The 25,955-nt window shown below is 33.6% G+C and overlaps 1 protein-coding gene across 1 annotated transcript in view; it reads right to left on the bottom strand.

Moving 5' to 3' along the window:
* Positions 1-21,702: 21,702 nt before the first annotated feature.
* The window catches only part of TPO (thyroid peroxidase), a 179,010-nt gene continuing 174,757 nt past the window's right edge, over positions 21,703-25,955 (bottom strand). The window contains exon 14 of the mRNA XM_051973586.1: positions 21,703-21,806. Coding sequence (XP_051829546.1) covers positions 21,703-21,806 — 104 coding nt within the window. The remainder of the gene's footprint in view (positions 21,807-25,955) is intronic.

Below are 25,955 nucleotides of genomic sequence, written 5' to 3'. Positions count from 1 at the left end.
GGCTTAAAAAGGCAGAACAAAAATGGGGCTAGGGAGTTAATATTGATAATACTTAAAGAGATGGTAAGAGCACTTAGCCATGCATGATGAGCTCAGGTGATCTGAGCCAAATGAACTGTAACTTTGCATATTGATGGATGTGATTGCTGAGTTGTCTACAATAATTAAATGATTATAAGAAGATATCATGGGCATAGAGAAAGACAACATTTCATGGTTTTCAAAGAAAGAAAAATCCCTTAACTAAAAAGCATTTATTACTAGATTACCATGTACTTGTTACAATACTAAGCATTAAGGATACAAAGAAAGGCAAAACATCTTCTCAAGGAACTCACATTTTATCACAGCTAACTTTGTATGAACAAGATATACAATGTAAATGGAAGGTGATGGTCATTTAGTAGTTTTATTGTTTGTCCTTAGTTCTCAAAGAAGACCAATGACACCAGGAAGGTGATGTCTTGATTTGTAAATGAATTGGATTAAAGTGAGGCTGGGCTGGGCAAAGTCAATATCCTTACTCTCTATTCTAGAACCATCTAAACTCAGTGGCAAGATATTGATCAGGACTGCTGGAGATGGCATTCAGATATCTGCAAATCTTGATCTTTTAAAGTGAAAGTCTTCCCAGGTCTCAGGTTGCCTGTGACAACATCAATTTAGTGATTAAAGACAGGTAAGAAATTAGGAGAGGAATGTTCTTTTTCACCTCCTAGAAGGAGGAGACCTCAGGGTTTCTAACTACTATGGAAACAGTTGCTATTTATACTCACAACAAACAAAACCTAAACAATGACCAAGTGAGACTTAGGTTGGGGATCATTATGGTCAATCAGTGAGAGCCAGAGTGATTTGGGTTTATGATAGAGTCAAATATCTTCATTTGAATCCCAACAGCTTTATCATATTATGCCACAGTTCCCTTTTAATGTCCCATTTCTCCATTGTCCTATTTAGTTACTCTGCCTCAGGTTATAACCTTTCCCTCTTAATGTCTGATGAGATAAAGGTTTTATATCTTTAGGCTATAATTATTCCTTCTTAATGTTTGACAGGATAAAGGTCTATGCATTTTAGACATCATTAGAATATCAATAACTTCTCCAGTACTTCCCTCCATTGTGTCATTCTAGGTGCCTCCCCCCATTAGGTTATCCCCATTCAGGTACCTCCTCCATCATGTCATTGTTCTTGTTAGCCTATAAAAATTTTGCTGTCTAATACTCAGTGCTGAATTCTTTGAGACGATAGTCTCGTTCAGCCCTAGGACCAACCATGGATCCATTTGCTCCAGTATATTTCTCCATTTAATAAATTATTAAATTGGTCTCTAATCTCTGTCTTTCTCAGTTTCTCTGGCATTACAATCAATGCCATGTTTTCTAGAACTCTATTTAAAGAAATGTATATTCATTGTAAGACCCCAGGTCTCAGTTTGTCTGAAGTGATACTCATTCAGTGATTTAAGGTAGGTAAGAAATAAAGCAAAAAAAAAAAAAAAAGGCCTTGTATGCTATTTAAAAAAGTAATGATGGAGGGAAAGAATTAGTAGTAATAGAATCTAGGAACTATAGAGTGATGAGTTTGACTCCTGACACAATTCAAGGATGTATTATCAAAAAGATGGTTATTAGCAAAGGAAGCAGTGATCACAAAGGATATTCGGTTTTAACCAGACTAACAACTCTTTCTTTCTCTGTTTCTCTGTCTCTGTCTCACTTTCACATACATACACACATGCATGCGTGTGTGTGTGTGTGTGTGTGTGTGTGTGTATGTGTGTGGTTCCCTCTTCAATCTATTCTCCTCTGTATAACTGCGAAAATCTAAGGAGCAAGTTTAACCATATTACTTCCCTACTCAAATATTTTCAATGCCTCACTGTTGCCTTTAAGATAAAATACAAAACCCTGAGTTTAGTATTTAAAGCATCTCACAACCTGGTTTATACCTAGCTTTCTCATCTTCTTGTTCAGTCAGGCTGGCTTACTAGGTATTGTCTATTCATAACTTTCCATCATCTGATAGAATGCACAGGGGGATTTCTTATATTTAAAATGTACTTCTTTACCTCTGCCTCAGAAACTTGAACTTCTTTCAATGTACAGATCAGGTGTGTGTACACATGAGTTCATATTGTGAGATTTTTCCTTGTTTCCTTAGTTGTTAATATTCTCTCCCTTTGGAAATGTGACTTGTTTTATATAGACTGGGTATTTAAGTATATATAATCTTTCTTCAGGAAAAGGTAACCTTCAGGATAGAGAGAGACTCTTTTGTCTTTGTATCTCCAGCAATCAGCAGTTTCTTACACATAGTGGGTGCTGAATAAAGGCTTTTGAGGGTTTAATAGAACTGAATAGAGACTTTGTTATTCATCAACGTTTTCAAACATCATAAAGGGAACAATTTTAGAATTTGCAAATGAGAAAGCCATTTTTGCACAAGGTTTTTTGCTGGATTGAGTAATCAGAGGAATATGTCAGAAATAACCTAGAATGAAGGACTGCAGGAAAACAAGTGACTACCATGAAGCTGACATTGTTTTTTTTTTTTTTTTTTTTTTTTAAGGGAAGACAGGGACATTTTTCTCCATATGTTTTCATCACAATCACCCAATGTCACCTCCATTGGAGCTGACAATAACTACGGTGACCCAGTTTTTTTGGTCAAGGACTGCTGGAGGCGAACAGATTTATCCTCATTATAAAGGCTCTCAGACACCTGGATTTTCCATAAGTTGTTGGTGATGTTGTCTGAAAATGATGAGGGCAGAAAGTGATAATGAAAAGGCCATATATTCTTTTATTGAGCTTCTGAGGAAAAGAACTTGTCAGTACTTTTGTTCTCAGGCTCCTCTTACTCTCTGGGACAGGACTTTTAAAATTGGTGCCCAGAAAACTTTGTGAACTGTCGAGAACTATAAGGCCACTTAGATAATGACATATAAGACAAATAGTCAAATTCTTCATATGTATATGGTATGCCATAATCACTGTTTAGCATCTTGCTCTGGTTGAAAGATTTAAATAGAACAGTCCTTCCAGAATTAGACTTGTTTCAGATATGCTTTCTTATTGTGTAGAGTATGCTCTACTTTTTTCTATGGGATATGTCTTAGAGATGTCTGAGAATAGAGAAATCTTCATGTTATTTGACACAAAATTCTTTAGATCCCTTCTTGCTTTGTTTCCAAGGGTCTTTTTCTTTCAGTGCTTTTTTCAAGTCCTCTGATTTCCTGAAGGAGAGAGTCTCATTTGTCTTTTTGTTTTTGGTTGTTATTGCTTGCTTTGAGAAAATTATATCACCTCCCCGGGAATCAGTTTGGTCAACTGTTAAATAAAGAGGTTAAATAAAGATTCCCTAAAGTCTTTCCAGCTCTGATAATCTATATTCTGCCTAACCTGGGAGCCATAGTGCTTATATATTCTCCACTAACAATTCATTCCTTTGTGTTAAGCATTGGCTTTTTCTAGTAATCCTTTTGTAAAGTAGAAATACCTCTGAGTATTAAAGTATTAGATCCATAGTATCTTAATGTGAAAGAGTTTTAACGTCTTTAAAATATCTGTGAGCTCTCTACAAGAAAGGTTAACCATTGATTTTGCTGGCCCTATAATAGTTTGTCAGTCCACACAAACATATTAAGATCCCCAAATCCTGAATCCTCAGACCATAGGATTTCTGGTGGTTTGAAATAAGTAGGACAATGACATTATTTTTATTTTTAATAGAAAGTTATTGAAGTCCATAATGACACTGTTGGGGGAAAAGATGTTAAAGAGCATTTTAAATATCATTAGAAGAACAAAGTTTTGGGGAACAATATTCTAATGGATTTGTATATCAGAATATTCATGGTTGGTCTTCTATCCAGAGACTTTGTGATAGAAATATAAATCCAAGGACAAGGAGGGAGAGTATGATTTGTCAAACTAAAATAAATGTTCTGAAGATTCAGTTAACCACTTGCTTACTGAATATTTTACTGAGGCCAACAATATTATTGATTAGAGTAGTAACAACTATCTTGCATTCGACTTTGTAACATATTATCCCTCAGTACCATAATGAAAATAATCCTGAAGTTTACAAAACTTTATATTTTAAAAGCAAATTTAAATTAATCTTATTTTGGAAAGTAGGGATTGTCTAAAAATCTTCTTTCCCCAGGCCTTGACTTTTTTTGCACTAGGCTTTCATTGTAGATGCATTCTTTTCTATTGCCTAGCACATCCTTCCTTTGCTGAAATCTTTTGTGACTATAACCTCCCAAGGTACATACTTCCAATATCAATTGGTAGTTTCCTGTATGTGACATCAGAAATACTGACCAATCAGATGTACCAGAGCAAGAGCCTACCTTTCCCGATAAAACACATCTTTCTACCAAATCATTAATTTTCTTGTGTGGCATTGCTGAACCAAGGAGCAATAATGAGAGCCCCATATTAAACCTGGATGTCAAGGCCAGAATGTATCTTTCATTGACTCATTGAATTTGTTTGACCTTTTGCTGAGACCTGAAGATTCATAAAGCAGGGAAAAGGATCAACATGTACAAAAATATTTGTAACAGCTCTTTTTTGTGGTGGCAAATAATTGGAAAATAGGTAAATGCACATCAATTAGGAAATGGCTAAATGAGTTATGAAGGTAATATATGAAAGTAATAGAATATTATTGTTCTATTAAAAATGATGAACAAGTTGTTTTTAGAAAGGCCTAGAAAGATTTACATGAACTGATGCTGAGTGAAACAAGCAGAATCTGGAATACATTGTACCCTGTTACAGCAAGATTGTGCAATGATCAACTATGAAAGGCTTAGTTGTAGTGATTCAGTGATCCAAGGCAATATCAATAAAGTTTGGACAGAAAATGCCATCTCCATCCAGAAAAAGAATTATGGAGATTGAATTCAAATAAACACATGCTATATTCACTTCTTTTTCTTGTCTTTTTCCTCTCTCATGATTTTTCCCTTTTGTTCTGATTTTTTTTTCTCCCAACATGATTCATAAAGAAATATGTATTAAAAAGTTATACTTTATAATCAGAAAAAAAAATTTAAATAAAAGAAGTAGTAACAAAAGTCCATGTTAAGTAACAAAAGTCCCTGGTTAAGTTTGACCAGGGTCAAATGGATAATAAATATATTAAAAGGTTTGAACTCAGCTACTCTCTTTTTAGAGGCAGTGCTCTTACCAGGGTATGGTGAAAACCTCTTTTAAATTAAAAGGCTCTCATGAAATGCCTATTGCTTTACACACTGAATTTTCCTGACTAATTTTTCTGCAGTTTTCTTTTTTAGTCCTCACAATGGACTAGTTGGGAATTTAGTAACACCTTTGAGATATATGTTACCTTAAAACAATTTTTTACAGGAAACCTTTCTCAATCTCTCTTAAATCTAGTCCTTCCTTCTGTTAATTATTTTAAATTTATGATATACACGAGTATTTATGTATATACATACATATAGATAGCTTGTTTGTTATATTTATTTGCCTGTGCTCTTCTCCATTAGATTATAAGCTCTTTGAGAGCAGGGGCTATCTTTTGTCTCTTTTTGCCCATCTCTTAGCACAGTGCACAGCACATAGCAGGCAGCTAATAAATCTTTATTGATTTGTTGCCTTTTGGAATATCAAAAAACCTAAAGGAAAATGTGTAAAACTTAGAGCTGAACTGCAGTGATCACATTTCTTTCTCTGGACTTTTCTATACTAGCCTTTTTAAGGAACTACAATGCCTCAGAGTGAGTAACAGTAATGGGGTATCAGAACTGTAATGAAAGTTTTGTTTTCTTTCTAAGTCACCCTGATTGCTTCTTTCTGTTTGAGATTATCCCAGAAATACATTCTTCTCTGGCTGCTTTTCAAACTTAGTATTTGGTACTTTGCAAATCTTTGTCAAAGAGATAAAACAGAAGATAATAAAATATATGTGGAACACTATCTTCAGTGAGGAAGTGGGTAAAAATCAAGGAAAGGTTGCTTATAATCTACTTGAAAAGCCAGACATTATCATCTTTGCTTTAGATTCAAAAAGGACACAGAGACAGAGGCTCTGTTAAGCATGGTTTTATGGAAAAGAGTTCTGCTTTGAATCAAGAGATTTATGGTAAATTGAAAGCTTGAGTTCAACAGTTATATACTATATTACCTGGGGCAAGTCAAAGAGAAATCTGAATCTCAGTTTTTTTATTTGCAAAATGAAGTGAACACTATTGTGCTAGTTTTCACATAGGATTGCTATAATATGTTTTCTAAGCCTTATTACATTATGCACAATAATCATGTCAAGATGATATTATGCAGAGATAAGGGAGAACTCATTAGTGGAAAAGAGTAAGCAGAAGGAGAGTAAAATTTTAGAGAGTATTCTTGGAACCAAGAAGACCTGGGTTTAGGATCTTTCTCTGACACATACAAGCTTTGTGATCCTGAGCAAGTCACTTAGTTTTGTAGTATTTAGAAAACTCTAAGATTACATATTATACATAAATTCTCAATTTATATATGAAATCACAAGGACAAACAAACAACAAAAAAGCAAAAACCTCAGTTGGTGGCAACAAGAACATGTAGAGAACTAAATCATAAAATTAGAGAAATCGAGAATGTAAAGGGATCTCTGTGATGTTTTTGACTCATCTTATATGCTAAAAAGAACCTCCATAATATCATATCTAAAAAGTAATCATTTAAAAATTACTTGAAGAACTTCAATTGCAGGGATCTAGTTTCTTCTGAGGCAGTCAATCATTCTTTCAGCCAATTACTTATTGACCATGTTTCAGATGGGGATCCAAAGATAAAAATGGAATTGGTCCTGCCTTCAGGGCACTTTCATTATATCAGAAGGAAATGGCATGTATACAACTTTGTAAATGCAAAATGTACCTTCATAGCAAATAGAAAGTGATCTGTAGAACAGAGCACTATAGGAAATGAGGAATTAGAATGAGATTGTATAGAAGAAGGCACTTGAAATGAGACTTGAAGGAAACAAGTTTTTTTTTGAAGATAGAAATGAGGAAGATTTGAATGCTAGGTACAAAAGACAATTTGTTCAAAAATCTGACATGTAATGTTCTATATGACAAAGCAAGATGGCTGAAACTGTAGAGTATGTAAAGAGAAATAATGTTTATATAACAAATGTATGATACATATTATATGACATGTCATATAATATGTAATGAATTATATTATATATTACATAATAATATATAATAAATTTGCAAACATAAGTTGGAGCTAAGTGATAAGCAACATTAAATGTCAAACAGAGTTATTTGTATTTGATTTTAGAAACAATAAGGAACCACTGAAGTTTATTAAACAAGGGAGTAATATGATTAGATCTGTTTTAGAAATGTCATGCTGGTAGTTAGTTATGTGGAGCATGAATAATAGTTGGCAAAGAGTTGAAACATAGAAACCATTTGGGAGGCTATTATAATATTTCAGGTGAGAGGTCATTATAACCTTGTGGCCGTGTGAATGAAGAGAAGAAATATTGGGGGGAAAAACATGGCATATGATGAATATGGAAGAGATAATGGAGAAGGCATATTTGAAAATTAATAAATTAATCAGTGCCTTTGCTAATTGCTACTATGCCAGATAGAGTAAGTGCCAAAGATTCAATTGAAATATTTCTTAGACTTAAGGAGCTGATATTATAGAGGGAGGCAGCATTTGCATATTTAAGTATATACTCCATATGTTTGAAATAAAAATAAAATAGTTGTGAGTAGTACACTTATCTAAGAATTAGGTATGCCAAGATATCATTGATAACATTTGAATTGGGTTTTGAAAGAATACAGAGATTCTAAAAGGCAAAGGTAAAGGAGTATATTTTAGGTTTGGAGACAGCTAGTGCTGCAAAGGTATGAAGAAAAGAGATAGGAGTATTATTTGCAGAACAGTGTGTAGATCAACATGAAAAATGCTTGCATTTCAAAATACTTGTAGAAGAGTGTTATGTAAGAAGTCTGGGAAGGAGTCAACTTGGAAAGAGTTTACATTTGATCCTAGAGGACATAGCAGTTTTTGGATTTATTGAGTTGAGAAGTGACACAACTAGGTTGACACCTAAGGAAAATCACTTTCGAAAATTGGTTTGAATAGGAAGACCAAATAGGAGGCTATGGCAAGGTAAGAAGTAATAAGAGATTAAAATAGAATGGTAGCTGTGTAAATGGAAAGAATGTGATATACTTAATAATGTGGAGATAGAAATTATAAGGTTTTGCAACTGCTTGGATATGGGCTGAGTAAGACTGAGAAGTTGATGACAATAAGTTTAAGAGCCTAGATGAGTAGAAGCTTGAATATGTCCTCAAGACCAATAATTGCTAAATTTTTGAGATGGATAATTCTGGAAGAAAATACAATAAGTTCTGTTTTTTGAAAGTTTAGTTTGAGATGCCTATGAGATGATCAGAATGGAATATAAAATAGGTAGATCATAATGTGAAGCTATAATTTAGGAAATAGATTAAAACTAGCTATGTGTTTGTATGTTTACGTATAGCAATATCTATATTTCTTGACAATCATATACTTAAAGATGCAAAGATGGTAATTGAATCCATGATAGCTGATAAGGTAACCAAATAAGAGATAATATACAAAAAAGAAAGAAGAGATCCCAGGAAAGAACTTTGGGGCACATATAGTAAGAATTACATAGACAATGAATCCAAAAAGGACATCAGAGAGGTAGTAGAAAAACCAAGAAAGAGAAAAGCTATGAACATCTAAGGATGGGGAGAAAAAGCAGGAAAAAAGTTTGGTCAGTAGTGTCTATTGATATAGAAAGATCAAGAAGGATGATGACAGAGAAGAAACTATTAGATTGAGTGACTTAGAAATCATAGGATAATCTTGGAGAGGGCAACGTCAGTTGAGTAAAAGGATATGAAGTCAGAATTGTAAGGGATAAAGAAAGAGGAAAAGGAGTGGAAAGATCAGTTGCCATAGTGGCTTTTTCAGCAAGTTTTATCGAGAAAGAGTAAAGAAAGAAATAGAATAAAGGTAGCTGAGATGATAGAATCTAGCAAGGATTTTTTTTAAGTATGGGAGGGATTTTTTAGTGTTTGTGGGCAGCACAGAGGGAACCAGTCAATAGAGGAAGAAAGATTAAAGCGGGAAGTGGCATGATTCGGGAAACAATCTTTAGAAAAAGATGAGACGTTGGGAAATAGATGAGTCAGTATTTGAAAGGTGAAGAATTTGGAGTAAAGGAATAAATGGAGCTTGCCAATTTTACTTATCATGAACTCAAGATAATTTCATTTGGGCTCTCATTCCTAAATGGTATTCTTTCTACTTACACTTATTGATTCTGCATCGCCACTATTCCAATGTTTTTCTTTTTTCCCATCATATTCAAATCCTATCCCTATATAATTATACAGGTTGACCTGGTTTCCTTGTTTTTTAGATGTGAGGGAGAGATGGGATCTGTGATTTCATTGTTTTCAAAACTCATGATAAATAAATGCATTCTGCCAATGCAGATTAGCTCTTGATTGGTATTTTAGATCTTAAAGAATTGCCTTAGAATCCTCAGAAGTTAAGTGACTTGCCCAGGGTCCACAACCGAAATGTGTCAAATGTAGACCTTGAAGCCATATCTTCCTGATTTACAAGTCCATCTTTTACCTATTAAAATTATAGAGCTTACCATCACACTTACAATAAGTGCCATCATTCCTACTTAACTGAAAATATTGGTACCATCTGAAGAAAACTCCCTTAGGCTCTCTCTTTAATTTTTCAAGATATTTTAGCATCTCTTCTAGTCTCAGACATCAGGAAAGGATCTAGTAAATGGGTGTGTGACTGAAGATGATAAAAGAAAAAGATTAAAAGGGAGGTAAAAGTTCCAGAAGGAATGGTTGAAAGAATAGGATAAAAAATAGAAGAGTAAGTTTTTTCAAGATGGATGATCTCTTTCTCATAATCAAGAGCAAAGGAGAAGTGAAGGTTTGGAAGGTTTTAAGTAAGATGAATGTTAGCTTACAATAGATGGCCTCAAATTGTGCCAATCAGATTGACAACCAGATTGAATAGGGTGAATGGTATCAAATATTTATAGGATTGTAAATTTAGAGATTGAAAGGAATCTCAAAGAATTAAAAAAAAATTATTAAGGAATTTTATTCACTAAAAATTCTTGGTTCATAGCTTTAGTTGCACACTCTTACTGCCTTTTGACAAATTCTATTTTACTATTACCTATTCATTATATTATTATATGTAGCCATTATTCCATTTTTTTCCTCTTTTCCTTTCCTCATTACTTGTATGATCTCCCTTCCAATTATAATAGATGACATATAATGGTATTACCTGCATTCCTGAATCCATTCCTCTTTATTGCCTTCAGAATCTTGCTTTCGCAGCTACCCCATTCTATCAAGTACTTTCAATAATTCCCTCTTGCCTGTCTTTTGTGTCTAGAAATACATGCAGGTACCCTTAGTCCTAAAACATCCCCCATCCTTAAAAACAAATTAATACACTCTACCTATCCTCAAGTTATTTTCTTTGATTTCTCCTCCCTTTCATTTGCAAATTCTTAGAAGTACTCTCATTACTTTTGCTTGCTTCTTTTACTTTGTAACCCCTTTAAATTTTATTTTAGAATTTACTTTTCTATTGAAACTACTCATTTCAAATATCTCAACATTTAAATATGGTGACTTCTCTCAGTTCTCATCAGCTTAAACCTATTGAAAAATTTTGATACCATTCAATACTACTTTCTTCTAAATAGCCTTTGTCACATTGTTTTCCATGATACTGCTTTTCTCTGATCTTCATTCTACCTGGATGAGTCTTACATTTTTTAGTTTTCTTTGAAATATCTATCTCCTAATCTAAGCTTAGATGTCCTCCAAGACTTTGTCCTTGATCCTCTTCTTTTTATACACTTTCCCCATTGGTTATCTTATTGGTTAAATTCCAAGGGTTCAATTATCATTTCTCTGAAGATGATTCTAAAATTTATATCTTAATCTTAATATCTGTCCTGAATGTCAATCTTACCTTGCCTTCTGACCTTCTTCACCTGGATTTTCCATTGCCAAGTCAAACTCAAACATTTCCTAAGTAGAAGTCATCTTCCCTATAATTTCATTTCTTCTTCAAACTTTTCTCTTCTTGTTGAGGATATCAACATCTTCTTGTCATCATGTTAATAATCTTGGAGTCATTCTCATCTCCCCACATCCCAGTCACTTGCCAAGTCCTCTCAATTCTACATCTCTAATGTTTGTGGAATCTAATGCCTTCTTTCTTTCTTTCTTTTTTTTTTTTTGCTGAGGTAATTGAGGTTAAGTGACTTGCCCAGGGTCACACAGATAGGAAGTATTAAGTGTCTGAGGCCAAATTTAAATTCAGGTCCTCCTGACTTCAGGGTTGGTGCTCTACTGTATTGTCTAGCTGCCCCATGCCTTCTCTTTCTTTACACTGCCACTACTTTAGCTCAGGTCCTTCTTATTTCTTAGCCTGACTAAATAATATCCTTATTGATTCTACTAATATTCTCTTCCTTCTCCAAATTTTGCTATCTAGCCACCAAAGTAATGATCTTTTAAAGAACATTACTGTCTCTTGGTGCAGAAACTTTCAGTGGTTCATTATCTTTTGAGTTAAAGACAAATTGTAGCATAATATTTAAATTCTCCCACAATCTAGTTCTTGGTTCACATTATTTCCTTTTGTGTATTTTTATGTTACAGCTAAATTGAAATAGTAACCATTCTCCTCACTTAACATTCCATCTAAAATTGAAAATTCTTTACCTACTTTCCAATCCTCTAGTGTGGTCACACTTTGCTAATGTATTCTTTGCTCTCATGCTTTTGTCTAGCTCTTCCTTATTCCTGGAATATCTTCTATCCCTTCTTTAATCTGTCAAATTCCTATCCATCTTTTAAAGCCCAACTCAAATGTTCCTATTAACTCTTTCCTTTTCTCTTAAGAAGTAAAAGCCTTATAAAGATGTCAGTATGTACTTTGTTTTGTGACCAATTAAAGCACTTTTTTAGAGGGTGGTTCAAAAATATGATTTCATCGGGATAAAAAAACCCACTCTACCAGGCAGATTGGCACTTCGAATAGTGCTTAAAGGTGCTTAGTAAAGGCTTATTGGTTGATGGTTTTCCAACATATTGCTTTAGAAACTTTTTTTTCGAACACTGTGAGTTTAAATGACTTACCAAGAGTCACAGCCAGTAAATATCAGAGACATAATTTGAACCCACTCTTCTTCCAAAGTTGATTATTGTACTGAATGACTTTAATGTACTTATTCATATAGTGACCCTTTTAGTATCAGGAAAACCCTCAGTGACCAGTCTGCCAGTTCATCACCAACTTTATTCTCTTGAGTCCTGCTCTTGTACTTTATTCCCAGTTGTTGACTTCTCAGTCTATCAACTGATATATTGGTTAGATAATATAAAATATTCCAAAAGCAGCTGAAACTGTATTAAAGGCTTCTGCTATTTGACAATTGCAGTGATGTCTGTATGCCTGGCATAGGATGCTTAAAAAAAAAAAAAAAACTTGGTTTCTTAGTCTGTCCCTAGAATGAATGCTTCTGCTGACATTTTAGCTATGTCAAAATCGAAATCAATTTTTTTATAGTCCTGAGGCAAGAACATGGTTTGAAGATGGAGAGAAAAAAAAACTGCTTGTGTGTCAGAGAAACGAAAAGGAAATTGAACAGGGAAGTGTCATTGAAGTCATGGGGCAGAGAGAGCCACAATCTGATTTAGACTGATCAAATAAATGTGAATGGTTTGTACTGAGATAATCATGATTGTGTACCTGTTTTGGTTACCTATGCTTTGGCTGCAGGATAACAATGATGCCTTTGATTGAATTTGAAAAAAAATGTTTGCACTACTAAGTCTTGAAGTTTCAGCTTATAAATTCACTAGTGATGCTCTACTATTGCTGGTTGAAGTCCAAACTTAGATGACAAGTGCTTTATAATTTGTCTCCTGTCAATTCAGAAGAATAATTGATAATTATGCCTGCATACTTCAAATTAGTTGCTATGAAATTTTTAATGATTGCTAATAATGTTGTATGAAAACATTTCAATTAAGGTGTACTGTAGAAAGAGCACATTAAATTTGGAATCAGAGATTTTATTGTTCAATCATCAGATTCTGTGACATTTGAAGTTATCTTGGTAAATATTCTAAAGTATTTTTAATTCTTTCTCTAGTTCGTTTTATAGATGAGGAATTGAGGCAGACAGGGTTATATGACTTGCCTAGGGTCACACAGCTGGTGTCTAAGGCCATATTTGAACTTAGAAAAACTGGTATTCCTGACTCTAATGTTGGCATACTATTCATTGAGCCATGCAAAGGCCCTTTTAATACTTACAAGCTATATGGCTGGGTAAATAACATCTCCATTGTCACATCTGTAAAATAGTGGGAAGAGACCTTCCTGCTAAGTTGGCTGCATGAATAGGAAGTATGTCCAACTCACTCATATCTACTCCTGAAACACTGAAATTTACACTAGATAAAATAATGATAAAAAACTCACTAGGAATCTACTCTGTGTGTCTTCTGAACTTCACAAAAATATTAACCAATCTTCCTATTCCTTCTCAGTAAAGCCAATGCTTGGACAGAATTGCCTCTGTCCAGGACCAAAAACAATGAGAGTTTCCTGAAGCCTGCATCATTCTATGTTTAGGGACAACAATAACTAAAGTTTCCCTGAAAAAAAAATTCCAAAGTAATTAAAAAACTCCATAATGCCAACAAGTTATGTTATATATATTTATATTATAATATAAATATATATAGCATATAATATAAAATATATATAGTACTATTGTGCTATAAAAATAATGAATGAGGCAGTTTCAGAAAAATCAGGAAAATATATATGAACTGATGGAAGCAGAACCAGAAAAACATTTTACACAGTAATAACATAGTAATAGCAATGTTATATTGATGTTCAACTGTGAAAAACTAAACTATTATGATGAATACAGTGATACAAGACATGATAAAAAAAACTCATGATGAAAAAATCTATCTCCAGAGAGAGAACTGATGACTTCTGAATATAAAATTTATGATTTTTCACTTTTTTCTTGCCCCTTTCTGATATGGAAATATGGAAGTATGCTCTGTATGATTTCTCATGTATAATTGATATCATATTGCTTACCCTCTCGGTGAGTGGGGGAAGGGTTGAAGGGAAGGGAAGAGACTTTATAACCCAAAATTAAAAAAAAAGAATGCAAAAGCAAATAAATAATAAGATCATCATCATCATCATCATCATGAAAGAAAAACCCAGAGTGAGGATATTGAAAAATCATTTGGATCTTGGAAACATCGATGGGATGCAACAACTACTTTGAAATCCCTAGCACTTGATACTGAGATGTCAGAGAGAATCCTGTATATCTAGTTCCATGAGTCTTAAAGACCAAGAGGGGATTGATCCCTAGAGGTGGAGGCCAGCTCAAGAATCAAAGACATCAAATAAGACCAGGGAGAGTTTACCACTCACAAAAGTATAATAGGGAGCAGAACCTGGTTCTGATCCAAAGCCCAAATTAAAAACAAAGCTGGAGAGATGAATAAACCAAAAGCAACTGCATCCAATACCAAATGTTAATCCAAAACTGAAAGAAAAAAAAATTCCCACAAGGACTATATCATTACTTAGAAGACATGATATGAAAGACTTTTTAAGATGAGATAAAAACTTTTTAATGAGGAATTTGAATGAGTAAAAAAAAAATTAGATGAGAACGTAGTAAACCTTACCCAAGAAATGGAATCTCTAAAAATGGGAATAGATCAAAAAGAAGGCAATGACTTCATGAGATATCAAGGAATATTAAAAAAAAAAAAACACCAAAAGACAAAGGTTTGAAAATAGAAAATATAAGCTACCTGATATAAAAATAAGCTGAACTGAAAAATGGGTCAGTTTTTAAATTTTAAAAATCAATGGACTTTCTGAAAACCATGATAAAAAATGCAAAATATAAAAATTACAAAAATGTCAATAAAATAAAAGAGAGTTCCTTTCTTAGGATCAAATATAAAACCCCCCATTTAACTTTCAAATACCTTTATAGGTTGGATTATTTTTTATCGTACTAGTTTTCTTATATCAAACTTCCCTCTATATACTTTGAAAATCAGTGTCACTGGCTTCCTTACTGGTGCTTGCAAATGGCACTCCATCTCCCAACTCCAAGAATTTTCACTGGTTTTTCACTCTGCCTGGAAAACCCTGCCTCCTCTCCATCTTCTAGCTAATATCCCATTTTTTCCCCAAAGCCTTCCCAGAGTCTCCTTAATCTTAATGATTACTACCTTCCATCTGAGATTATCCCAAATTTATCCTGAATATATTTTGTTTATACATAGTTGTTTACATGTTATCCCTTTATTAGATTATTAGCTGCTTGTGAGCAGGGATTTTTTTTTTTTTGGCATTTTTTCATGTCCCTAGTACTTAGCACAGCACCCGATGCATAATGCATGCTTAACAATGCAATGTCAACTAACTGAATGACTGATTCTGCAGTATTTTGGGATAAAATTGCTGAGGATGTTTTTAATATTTATTTCATTTCCTTTTCAGTTCAAATAATATAGTCGTATTAAGTAAGCCTTTGGCTTACTTAGTTACTGCTAATTTAGTAATAACTAAGTATTTCAACACAGGTCCATGTTAGTAGTACTAAGTTTTATACTGTAGTAGAGGTACAAGTCTTAACTGAAGTATTCTTATTTCCAAAGCTCATCAGATAGTTCATAGGATAGGGAATGTGATGGAATGGCAGACACACACTGAAAAGTAAAAGGATTCACCACCATTGTCCAAAGTCCTCATCACTTTTTGTCTGACTTACTTCCTCAAAGCCATCACACAACTGACACATTATACTACTGATAAATTGGTATAAATAAAGCATTACTCTAACTATATCAATTAATGAGCCACAGTGACTACTCACTGCCTCTAGGATAAAATGCAAACTCTATTATTTGATATTTAAAGTCCTTTATATTTTGGCTTCTAATTATCCTTGAGCCAAAGATTACTCAAAATTTATCCTGACTCTATCTTGCTTGTACATATTTGTTTCTATGCTACCTCTCCATTTGACAGTGAGTTGTTTATGAAGAGGGATTATTTTTGGCCTTTCTTCATGTTATATTACTTTTCTCAAGCACTGTATCTTCAAGCCAAATTAGCCTATTAGCTCTCTTCTCTTTATAGCATTCCATCTCTTGCCTTTGGGCTTTGATTTAGGATGTCCCTCATAGAATACTGCTTCTCCACCTCTTGGAGCTCCTATCTTTCTTCCTTCTAATATCAACTCAAGAGTCAGCTCCTATAGGAGGCCTGTCTTGATTCCTTTAGATATGTCTTCTCAAAATTATTTTGTTTATTTAGTATATATTTAATATTTGCTTCTCTAATGCAATGTAATTCTCTCAGTAGAAGGCAGAGTTTGTTTCTTTTTGCTTTTGTAACTACAGTGCCTGGTTCAAGTCTGTGTTATGCTATTTTCTACATATGTGTGACCTTGGACAATTCCTTCCATTGAGTCTCATTTTCTCTCCTTTTATAAATGAGAGTATTGGACTAAAATGATTGTTTTCTTTCAGTTCAAATAATTATTCCTTTCTACTTGAACAAAACATTCAGTTTGAGTTATCCATCTTTATAGCTCCAAAAAAGATGCTAAAGATAATATGTACTCTGACCTTGGGGTGACACCTAATCCTCCTTGAATTAGGTGGGTGGGTGGCTATTATACCAGATGGATCCTCAATAAGAAACTTGAATATATGAATAGTGAGGGCAGGATTCCAAAGCAGGGACCTTGAAACAGCATCACCTGCTGAGATCCAATGCTCAAGGAACATGTCCACATTATTGCAGTATATGGTTGAATTAGCATGGCTGGATTAACCTGGGAAATCAAAATAGCTTTCACAGCCAAGAGCTGGCAGGGAAGTATGTTTCATCTTTCTCCTAGCCAAATAGCATTATGTTTCTGTGGAAGGAAAGAGAGCAACAGAATAAATCTATTGCATAGGATTTGGAATAGGATGGGAATTTTGAGATTATCTGGTCCAACTTGCTCATTTTGTAAAATAGAAAACTGAGGCCTGGAAAGGAGAAATTACTTGACTAAAGCTTCCTTTGCTTTTTTAGAACTCAGTTCCAGAGGTACCTAGGAATGATTCTTTGAAAAGCAGAAAAAAGTTAGGGCTTCTTGGTAAACATAGATAACTAAGAAAATATCACAGATAGAATATGCAAGGAAGGCACATATTTGGTTTTTTAACCCAGCAATCTCCACCTCTAATCATATTTCCTCCTTGGAATTCATTGATAAATTTTGTTTTGATGCAATAGACACTTTTCAATAAACTCTTCCCCAAAACCTTCTGTAGAAAGTACATTCTGTGAAAGTACTTAAGCAAAACCACCTAGCTAAAAGGTTGTGATTAATGTCACATGTATAGTTTATGATCGCTAACAGAAAGTGTATTTAACTTTGGTTGGATGATACCAACAATGTTGTGCTGAATCTGATCTTTTCCACTTTAAATGTAGTCCACTTTTCTGACTATGATATTTTCACTATGTCAGTGCATATAAGTCTTCTCATATTTCTCTGATCTATTCATATTTACCATACAATTATAATCTATCACATTCACACATCAGATATGGTGAAGCAGCATTTATTTTGCATAGGCTGAAGTGATTTCATATGGAGAAGGTACCATCCTTGGGATTTTGTTGATCCAGAAGGTGAGGAATATGAAAAAGTCCAATCTATGGAGAATAAGTGTAACTGAGGTTTGCTAACATTGCAGCTTCTTCCTCTACCTTACAGCTACATCCTTCACTAACCTTTTTCATTGATCTTAACTTAAAGGGGGACCCTGGAAAAATTTAATTACTTTTTGTATTTTCTAGATTAGAAAAAGCTTACTGAACAGAGAGTTATTAATGATTAATTGGGATAAGATCTACCTTTCATGACTCCACTTAATGAGTATGAATTTTAGAATTTGATGATATTTAAATTTTTATTTACTTCGGGTCTATTTAGTAATATATATTCATATGTGTATATTACTTTATGTATTTTATGGCTGGTCAAGGGTCATTCAAACATGCTATCAAAAAAGATTACTATGTGTCAACTGGAAGTACAAAAATAATAATGAAACAATATCCATACTCAAGGCATTTAAATTTTACTAGGTTCTACTGATTCTTTGAAGTTGGTAAATTTTGAATATTAAATATATCTTAAAATAAACAAAAGGTTTTTCTGAATACCTAATACTAGAGATATTTAATTTGGGAAAACCTAGACTAAATCTAATAGTAGTGATAGAATATTTATATACCATCTTGTTCTATTTAGTCACAAGATCTCTGTGAAGCTCATGTTTGAAGCTTATCTTTCACTGAATTTCTCATCACTTTCAACTGAGATATACCAAGTGTCTGCTATTTCTGGAAAAATATTTGCTTTCCTTAACCTGTATTAATGCAGACCAATATGTAGTCCTGAAAGGATTAGGACTGGATCAAAATGGAAAACAGATGACAGATAAGGAAACTCCATTCCAAATGAAAAATAGTTTATTCTTCTCTAGCTAATGATGCTTAGAACATTTTCATAGATATATCCAAGCATGAATAAGACAAAGGAGTATCTGACAAATTACTATAGAGGAAAGAAGCTTAGTTTTGTAATGATCAGGATCTGCATTTGAATCTGAACTATCATTATTATCATTGTTATTATAATTTTACTTTGGATGAATCATTTTCTTTTGTGTACTTTTCCTAATTTATAAAACAAGAGGATTGAACTATGATTTTCTAAAGTCTTTAAAGCTCTTAAATTTATGTTATTTTCACATATTGCTTTGTACATTATTTACTATATTTACTAGTTTGGAACAATGCCAAAGAAAAGTTAATTTTGGGGCAGTGGAATAAACATGAGTTCTGGTATCAAAGGATCTGAGTTCAAATTCTAGCCTTGCCACTTATTACCTCTGTGACCTCTACAACTCACCTTGACTTTTTTGGTCTTAGTTTACTCATTGGTTGCATTTAATAAAATAAAATTACTTTGTAACTCTAAATATTATTATCTTTGTGTTTACAAATATATTTCTGTTCTTTTTCAACAGTTGGGATTTTTTCATCAAAAATTAAGCACCTATAGATTTTCTAATAATTCTTTTTAAAAGAAGCTATAAACTTTAAACATCTTCAGGTATTTTTCTTCAAAATATGCAATTATTCAAAATGCTCTAACTTGCCCATTTCAGGTCACATTAAAAATAATCTATTAAACATTACTAAGTGACAAGTACCATGAGAATATAAAAAAATGAGGTGAAAATGAAGGAAGGGAAAAGTGGTCCCTCCTTCTCATCTGAAACTCTTCACGGGATTTCTCTCCCTACTTTAAAAAATATATACCACTTTTTTTCACTCTTTCCTTTTCACACTTGACATATTTCACTTTGTATCATAGTTTACTTGTATAATATCTGATTGCTCCTATTATATGACAAATTCTCAGAGGGCAGAGATTGCTGTCTTTCATTTTTGGATATCAAGAACCCAGTACAATTCCTTGCACATAATAAATACTTAATAAAAGTTTAATAAATATTACTTAACACCATCTAAAGAATACTGAAATAAGAAATACCTCTTGCTCTTTGAATTTAGAATTGAATTGGGGAGATGAGAGGTACATGCCAACTACAATAAAAATAAATTCAATTATGATTTATGATTAAGTATTATGTAATGTGCATAAACCAAAAGTAGTATAGGAAGTAAATAACAAGAAAGCTCATTGTAGCTAGAATAGTCATGAAAGACATGAAAGATGAAATTGAAGCTTAGAGAAGTGATTTCACATGGTTAGGTGGATTTATTATGAAGATTATTATCTTTATGACTCTAAAATATACATATATGTGAATATATATGTGTATGCATGCATGTATACATGTACACAAACATATAACTCAAATGTATATATCCAATCTAATTTTTTCTCATGTAATCTAGTACTTAATTTATAACAGCCTTGTATTGCTCTACCTGGATATCTCATTGGTATCTCAAACTCATCATGTCCAAAAGAGAACTATTTATTTTCTTTACTACTCTTGTCCCTTCTCCAAACTTTCCTAATCCCCCTGGGGATATTACCATATTCCTAGGCACCTAGTTTTATGATCTTGAATTTATCTTTGGTTTATCTTTTTCTAAAAGCCTTACTCTCTGCTCTTTGCCATCTCCTAATCAAGTGCAATATCCTGTAAAATCCAACCCATTAACAAAAATATTGTCATTTCATTTTGTATATGTTCTCTTCGCCCCCTCCTCTCCTCTTCCTCCCCCCCCTTCCCTGTCACCACCCTAGAACAGACCTTCATCAATTCTCACCTAAAATAATGACTGGTCTCTCTCTCCTTGTTTTCCTTTTGCTATTTGATCTCTCCTCTATCTCCTTTGATGGATATCCATCCACATGACATTTTCTCATTGTAGCAATCTCCAAAGACTCTGTCCTGGGCCCTCATTTTCCTTCTTACTATTTCACTTGATGATTTTTTAAGCTTCCATGGTTTCAATATTCATCCCTATGAACATGATCCTCTACTAAACTTATCCAGCCCTAAACGCTTTCCTGATATCCGATCATACATTTCCAAAAATCTGTTAGATGTCTTGAGCGAGGTGTCCCATAGACATTTAAACCCAACATATTTAGACCCTTGCCAAACTCTTCCTATTTCCTAATTTCTGTGCTGTTCTCCTCTCCTTACTTTTACTCTTCTTCCCAGCCATCAGTCAGGCTTGGAACCTAGGTGTCATCCTTAACTCTTCATTCTTTCTCACTTCTTTTATATCTAGTAAGTTGTTAATTCTTGTTTTTTCTGTTTTTATAACATCTGTTGTACATATCTCCTTTTCTCCTCTAATATTGCAACCACTCTGCACAAACCCTTGTTATCACATACTTGGTTTACTGTAGTAGCCTTGTGGTTGTTCTCCTGACTTCAACACATCTTTCACTTAGCAGTCAAATTGAGCTTCCCAAAGCACAGGTGTGATTATATCACACCCTTGGTTGACAAACTTTATTAGTGTCATTACCCCCAAGATCATATTTGAAATCTCCTGTTTGGCTCTGAAGGCCCTTCACAACCTACCTCCTTTTGCCTTTCCAATCTTCTTAAACTTTACTTCGCCTTCTCAAAGAGTCGACATCCCTTAACTTTTAATTTGTTAATGATCTTTCTTTTCTGGGGACCTTTATTCATCATTTTTATTCCAACAAGAGAACATTTCAATAATCTATTTCTCTGGATCCACTGAAGATATGCTAATGATCACTCACACTTTATTTTCAACATAATGAAGAGAATGAATGTCTAATAGGTTGTACAAAATAGCTTGGCACAAAAATGAATCTATAGTGCCTGTAATCTACTGACGGCAGAGAAACAAAGGGACTTAATTAATGACATATTGCAAAGAAGAGAGAAATTGCCTCCTATTCAGACAAACAATGGAAGAAGGAGGATATTTACCACCTGCAAATCGCCATCCAGGTGAGCATCATCAAGCCGATGATCATGATGGCACCCAAAATGATGGATAATAGTGATCCTTTGGGGAGTCTTCCAGAATCTAAATTGTGAGAACAAAGCAGAGGGCTATGATGAAGGAGGGAGTCTCTTAATATTCCTGTTTTAGAGCTATCAACAGCAACCATCACAAGAATCTATTTACTCATTTAATTTATTTTTATTGGATACATCTTTTGTTCAGGGAGAACAGTTCAGGGCAGAGAGAAATAAAGCAATAGAAAAGGGCAACTTTTTTACACTTATGGGACTTATAGTCTAGTAATAGTTGACAGTTATAGAACACTATAAAGTTTATAAAATATTTTATAAATACATTTTATTAGAATCTCACAGTAACCCTAAGAGACAAATAGCACACATATTATTATCTCTGCTTTACAAGTGAGTTATGGAAGCTCAGAGAGATTACATGACTAATTTATACTCATATGGCTAACAAGTGGCTAACATGGAATTTGAACTTGGGTCTTCCTTCCAAGTTTAGCAGGATAGTCATTTTATATGCCTTTGTATATAATAATAATGTACAATGTTATAATACATATTTGGATATGAAAGTAAAATCATAAATGTAAAGCTGAAGGGAACTAGAAATAATAATAAAATGATATAAATCATTATGGAATTTTAGAAGAGGGAAAGATCATTTTTGACTGGGAAAATCATGGAAAACTTTTTGAGAAATCCAAACTTTGAATTTGGTTTTGAAGAATGGATAGCAATTGGAAATTGGGTTTGGGAGGTTTAGAGATAGAGTAAGGAGAGCACTCCAGGTAAGAGGAAGTTATGTCAACAAAGGGTCAGGATAGTCCTCAGGATAAGGTCTAGGCATAGCAGGTAGTTTTGTTTGACAGGAGTGAGCCTCTCTAATTCAACATTTTCTTCTGTAGCACATATCTTGAAGTCTGAATTTCTGGATTGGGGCTTTGTACTTGGGTCAGTCTAATATACTTGAATGACTGGCAGGCATTATTTGGCTAAGAGTAGATTCTATAAGAATTCCACAAGGAAATCCTGTGATTTCAGCTCAGTCTGGTGATTTGACTTTAATTCTGGCTTTGACCTCTTCTGCATCTCCTTCTTATATTGTACCAATGGAACCAGTGTTGGCTCCATTCCTTCTTGTGAGTCTGATAAATCCCAACTAGATGTTGTTTGTGCTGGCTTTTTCTCCTATTATGACTCTGCCAGGTCCCTGACTGCTGAGTGGTGGTCCAAGATCTCTTCTGGTCCTCTTTCTTCCATGGTTCAAGTGGGATAAACTAAGTATGGTATTTCCTATTTGCTATTGCTACTGTCTTTCTTTAGATATCTGCACCCATGATGAACCATGGTCTAATCCTGTCTCCAGCTCTGGGTCATGCTGTTTATATGCTTTATTTTCTTTTCCCTTCAGAATTTCCTTAGTTCTCCTGGATTGGAGGGAGGAGCTCATTATTCTTTCTGGTACATTCAAAAAAAGTTAATTAGGATATTTACGAGGGACTCTAGGTTGTTTGAAGTCCTGACATGCTATCAATTTTGTACAATTCAACTTTTGGAACATTGAAATAGACAATTTTGTCTTTCTTATCCTTTGTGATGAAGTCAGGATATATTTATCTCTTATCTTTAACTGGCATCAGTTCTGTTTATAAAGTTTGGAGACTTCTGGGCATTACTGCTGCCTGTGCCCTTCCTTTTGATAAAGTTACAATGTAGACTAGATGGGTATTGTTTTGTCAGTGTTTGTTCTATGCCTACATTAGAGTGCTTTAGCAGCATTGTAAACAGTTCAATGACATGTTTTGGAACAAGGTCAGTTTCCTTCTGTGTGTTGCAACCTTATCACATCACTGGAAACTGCTGAGTATGCTTGATACAGAGTATTGAATCTGGATTTATGTAGAGAGAAGAAAAATAAATAAAAAGCAAGTCTTAAATATAAGGCAAAAGGATTATATAAGTGAAATTGCATCAGACTATTAATACAATCAGATTTTCTTTTCCACAAAAACAACCTGAAAATTAAATATTTTTGAAGAATATTTTATAACTTTCATGAAACAATTTTTTATCAAAAATGATAAGAAGCAATGAAAAGGAAAATGAGGAAGTAGAGCTAAGGTCTGGAATGCTAACAGAATGATCACTAGTTAGCCTCATGCAAAGGCCTTGTTGGGCACAATTTTCTTCTCATAAAGAAAAAAAAGTCATTTAAATAAAAAGTTACTTCTGTATTTTTCCCCAGGTGGATCCCAAACAATTCTTTCCCAAATATTCCATACTATATTTTCCATTTCCATTCTTGAATTTATTTTATAGAATTATATTTTAAAAATATCTAGTTAGTTTACCAGCCTTTTATCTATTGTGTTACATTGCTAAATAGATCTGGATGCTGTCCTCATCAGATCTCATAAAAAGATATGAGTCCTCATGTTAAGGTTTTTAGCTCTCTATGTTATATTTAATATGCCAATGATGTGTTGGAGTTATGATCTCATCAAAGGGTATGTTCCTTCTATTAGTACATTATGTCTATCTATCTATCTATCTATCTATCTACACATTTTTCTTGCAGAATTCTTGAATATCTTCTCCCAGACACCTTCTGAAGAGGAGCTACCTGACATGCAGGAGATTTTCCTCTAGGCTTTTTATCTGTGGGGGGTTACTAGTGTTGCACATGAACTATATATCTGTGATTTGCATTATGAGTCCCTTTCAATAGGGGTTAATGATTTAGAGCTAGAGGTTATCTAGTTCAAACTGCTCATTTTATAGAGGAGTAAAGTGATGCTCAGAGATCAAGGAACTTGACAAGGTCATAGTAAAATAGCAAAGTCAAGCTTTGAATATGAGTCAGTGAGAGAGGCAGAGTTGTTTGGTAGAAAAAGCAATGGATAAGTAGTCAGATATTCTGTGTTCAAATCCCATATCTCTCATGTACTACCTGTGTGATATTGGATAAAAAGGTGAACCTTTGGGCCTTAGTTTCCCCATTTGTAAAATGAGACGACTACACAAGATATCCTCTAAGATCTTTCTCATTTCTAAATTTATTCTCATGACTATAAATACAAATCTGTTTCAACAATATCACATTACCTCTATTTTCTAACTGTTCCTTCTTTGATATCTTCTTCCCCATTTCTTGTGTACAGGTCATTACTGGCAATAGGCTAGAACCAACCTATATCCAATAAGCAATTCTCCTTTACCCAAAGAGTCAACCACAATTTTGAGTTTTGATGATGTGGTGAGTCAGTATTTTCAATAATAAAATTTTTCTAGGAGAACTTTTAGGTTAAAAAAGTATTTCTTTCACCATGTTGCCTCTTGAGATCATCAAAAACATGATGCAATTTTCCAAAGGCAATTTAGCCCTCTTCTTCCTCTTATTTAATTTTGTGTTCAACTCATTATCTATTTTAGTGCCTGTCCCAAATAAATATACTAATAAAGTCATCCAATAGACTATCATTCTATTGAGCCATTATCTGAAAAATAGACATGTATTTTTTCCATTTAGATTTTTCTATATGAACTGTTGGCTGTTTTATTTTGAATAATTAATGACTCTTCCTGAGAAAGTTCTGAAATGTGCTGGGGGCATCAAGCAAGTATAATATCATTCACAAACAAGAATGACTGGAAGATTTCAACATGAGCAATCCTGCTATTTGGATCTTTACAAGACATCCTCCATCACAATGGCAAATACCTCTGGAAGAATAAATATTTAATTCTTTTTTGATTCAATTAATGCTAATAATGACAAAGTAGAGATATAGTGTTACTTCTTTTATTTTTTAAATCATCAAAAAATGTATTTTCTTAGTGAATGTATGAGAAACTATGATTGAGGAAAAGCTTTAAAGTTTAATTTTTATCTATTATTTCAATTAGTCAAAAGATATTTATTAAACATTTATTATGAGTTAAGCACTGAGTTAAACACCATGAACCTAGAGAAAGGCAAAAACTAGTCACTTCCCTAAAGAACTCAGATTTGTGACAGTGACAGGTAATCACTGGGTACACTAAAGATAGATACAAAGTAGATGGAAACTAATCTTAGAGAAGAAAACTCTGTAACTGGGAGAAATGGTAGACACCTTCTGTCAAAGATGACATGAAACATGTCTTGAAGGAAACCAAGGTTGAGATGAATAAAGAGTGCCTTCTAGGCCTGGACTTGAATTTG

Source organism: Antechinus flavipes, chromosome 2 (assembly GCF_016432865.1).
Source record: "Antechinus flavipes isolate AdamAnt ecotype Samford, QLD, Australia chromosome 2, AdamAnt_v2, whole genome shotgun sequence".
NCBI classification, from domain to species: Eukaryota; Metazoa; Chordata; class Mammalia; order Dasyuromorphia; family Dasyuridae; genus Antechinus; species Antechinus flavipes.
The sequence above is the reverse complement of the archived record's forward strand: the minus strand, read 5'-3'. Positions and strand labels throughout refer to the sequence as shown.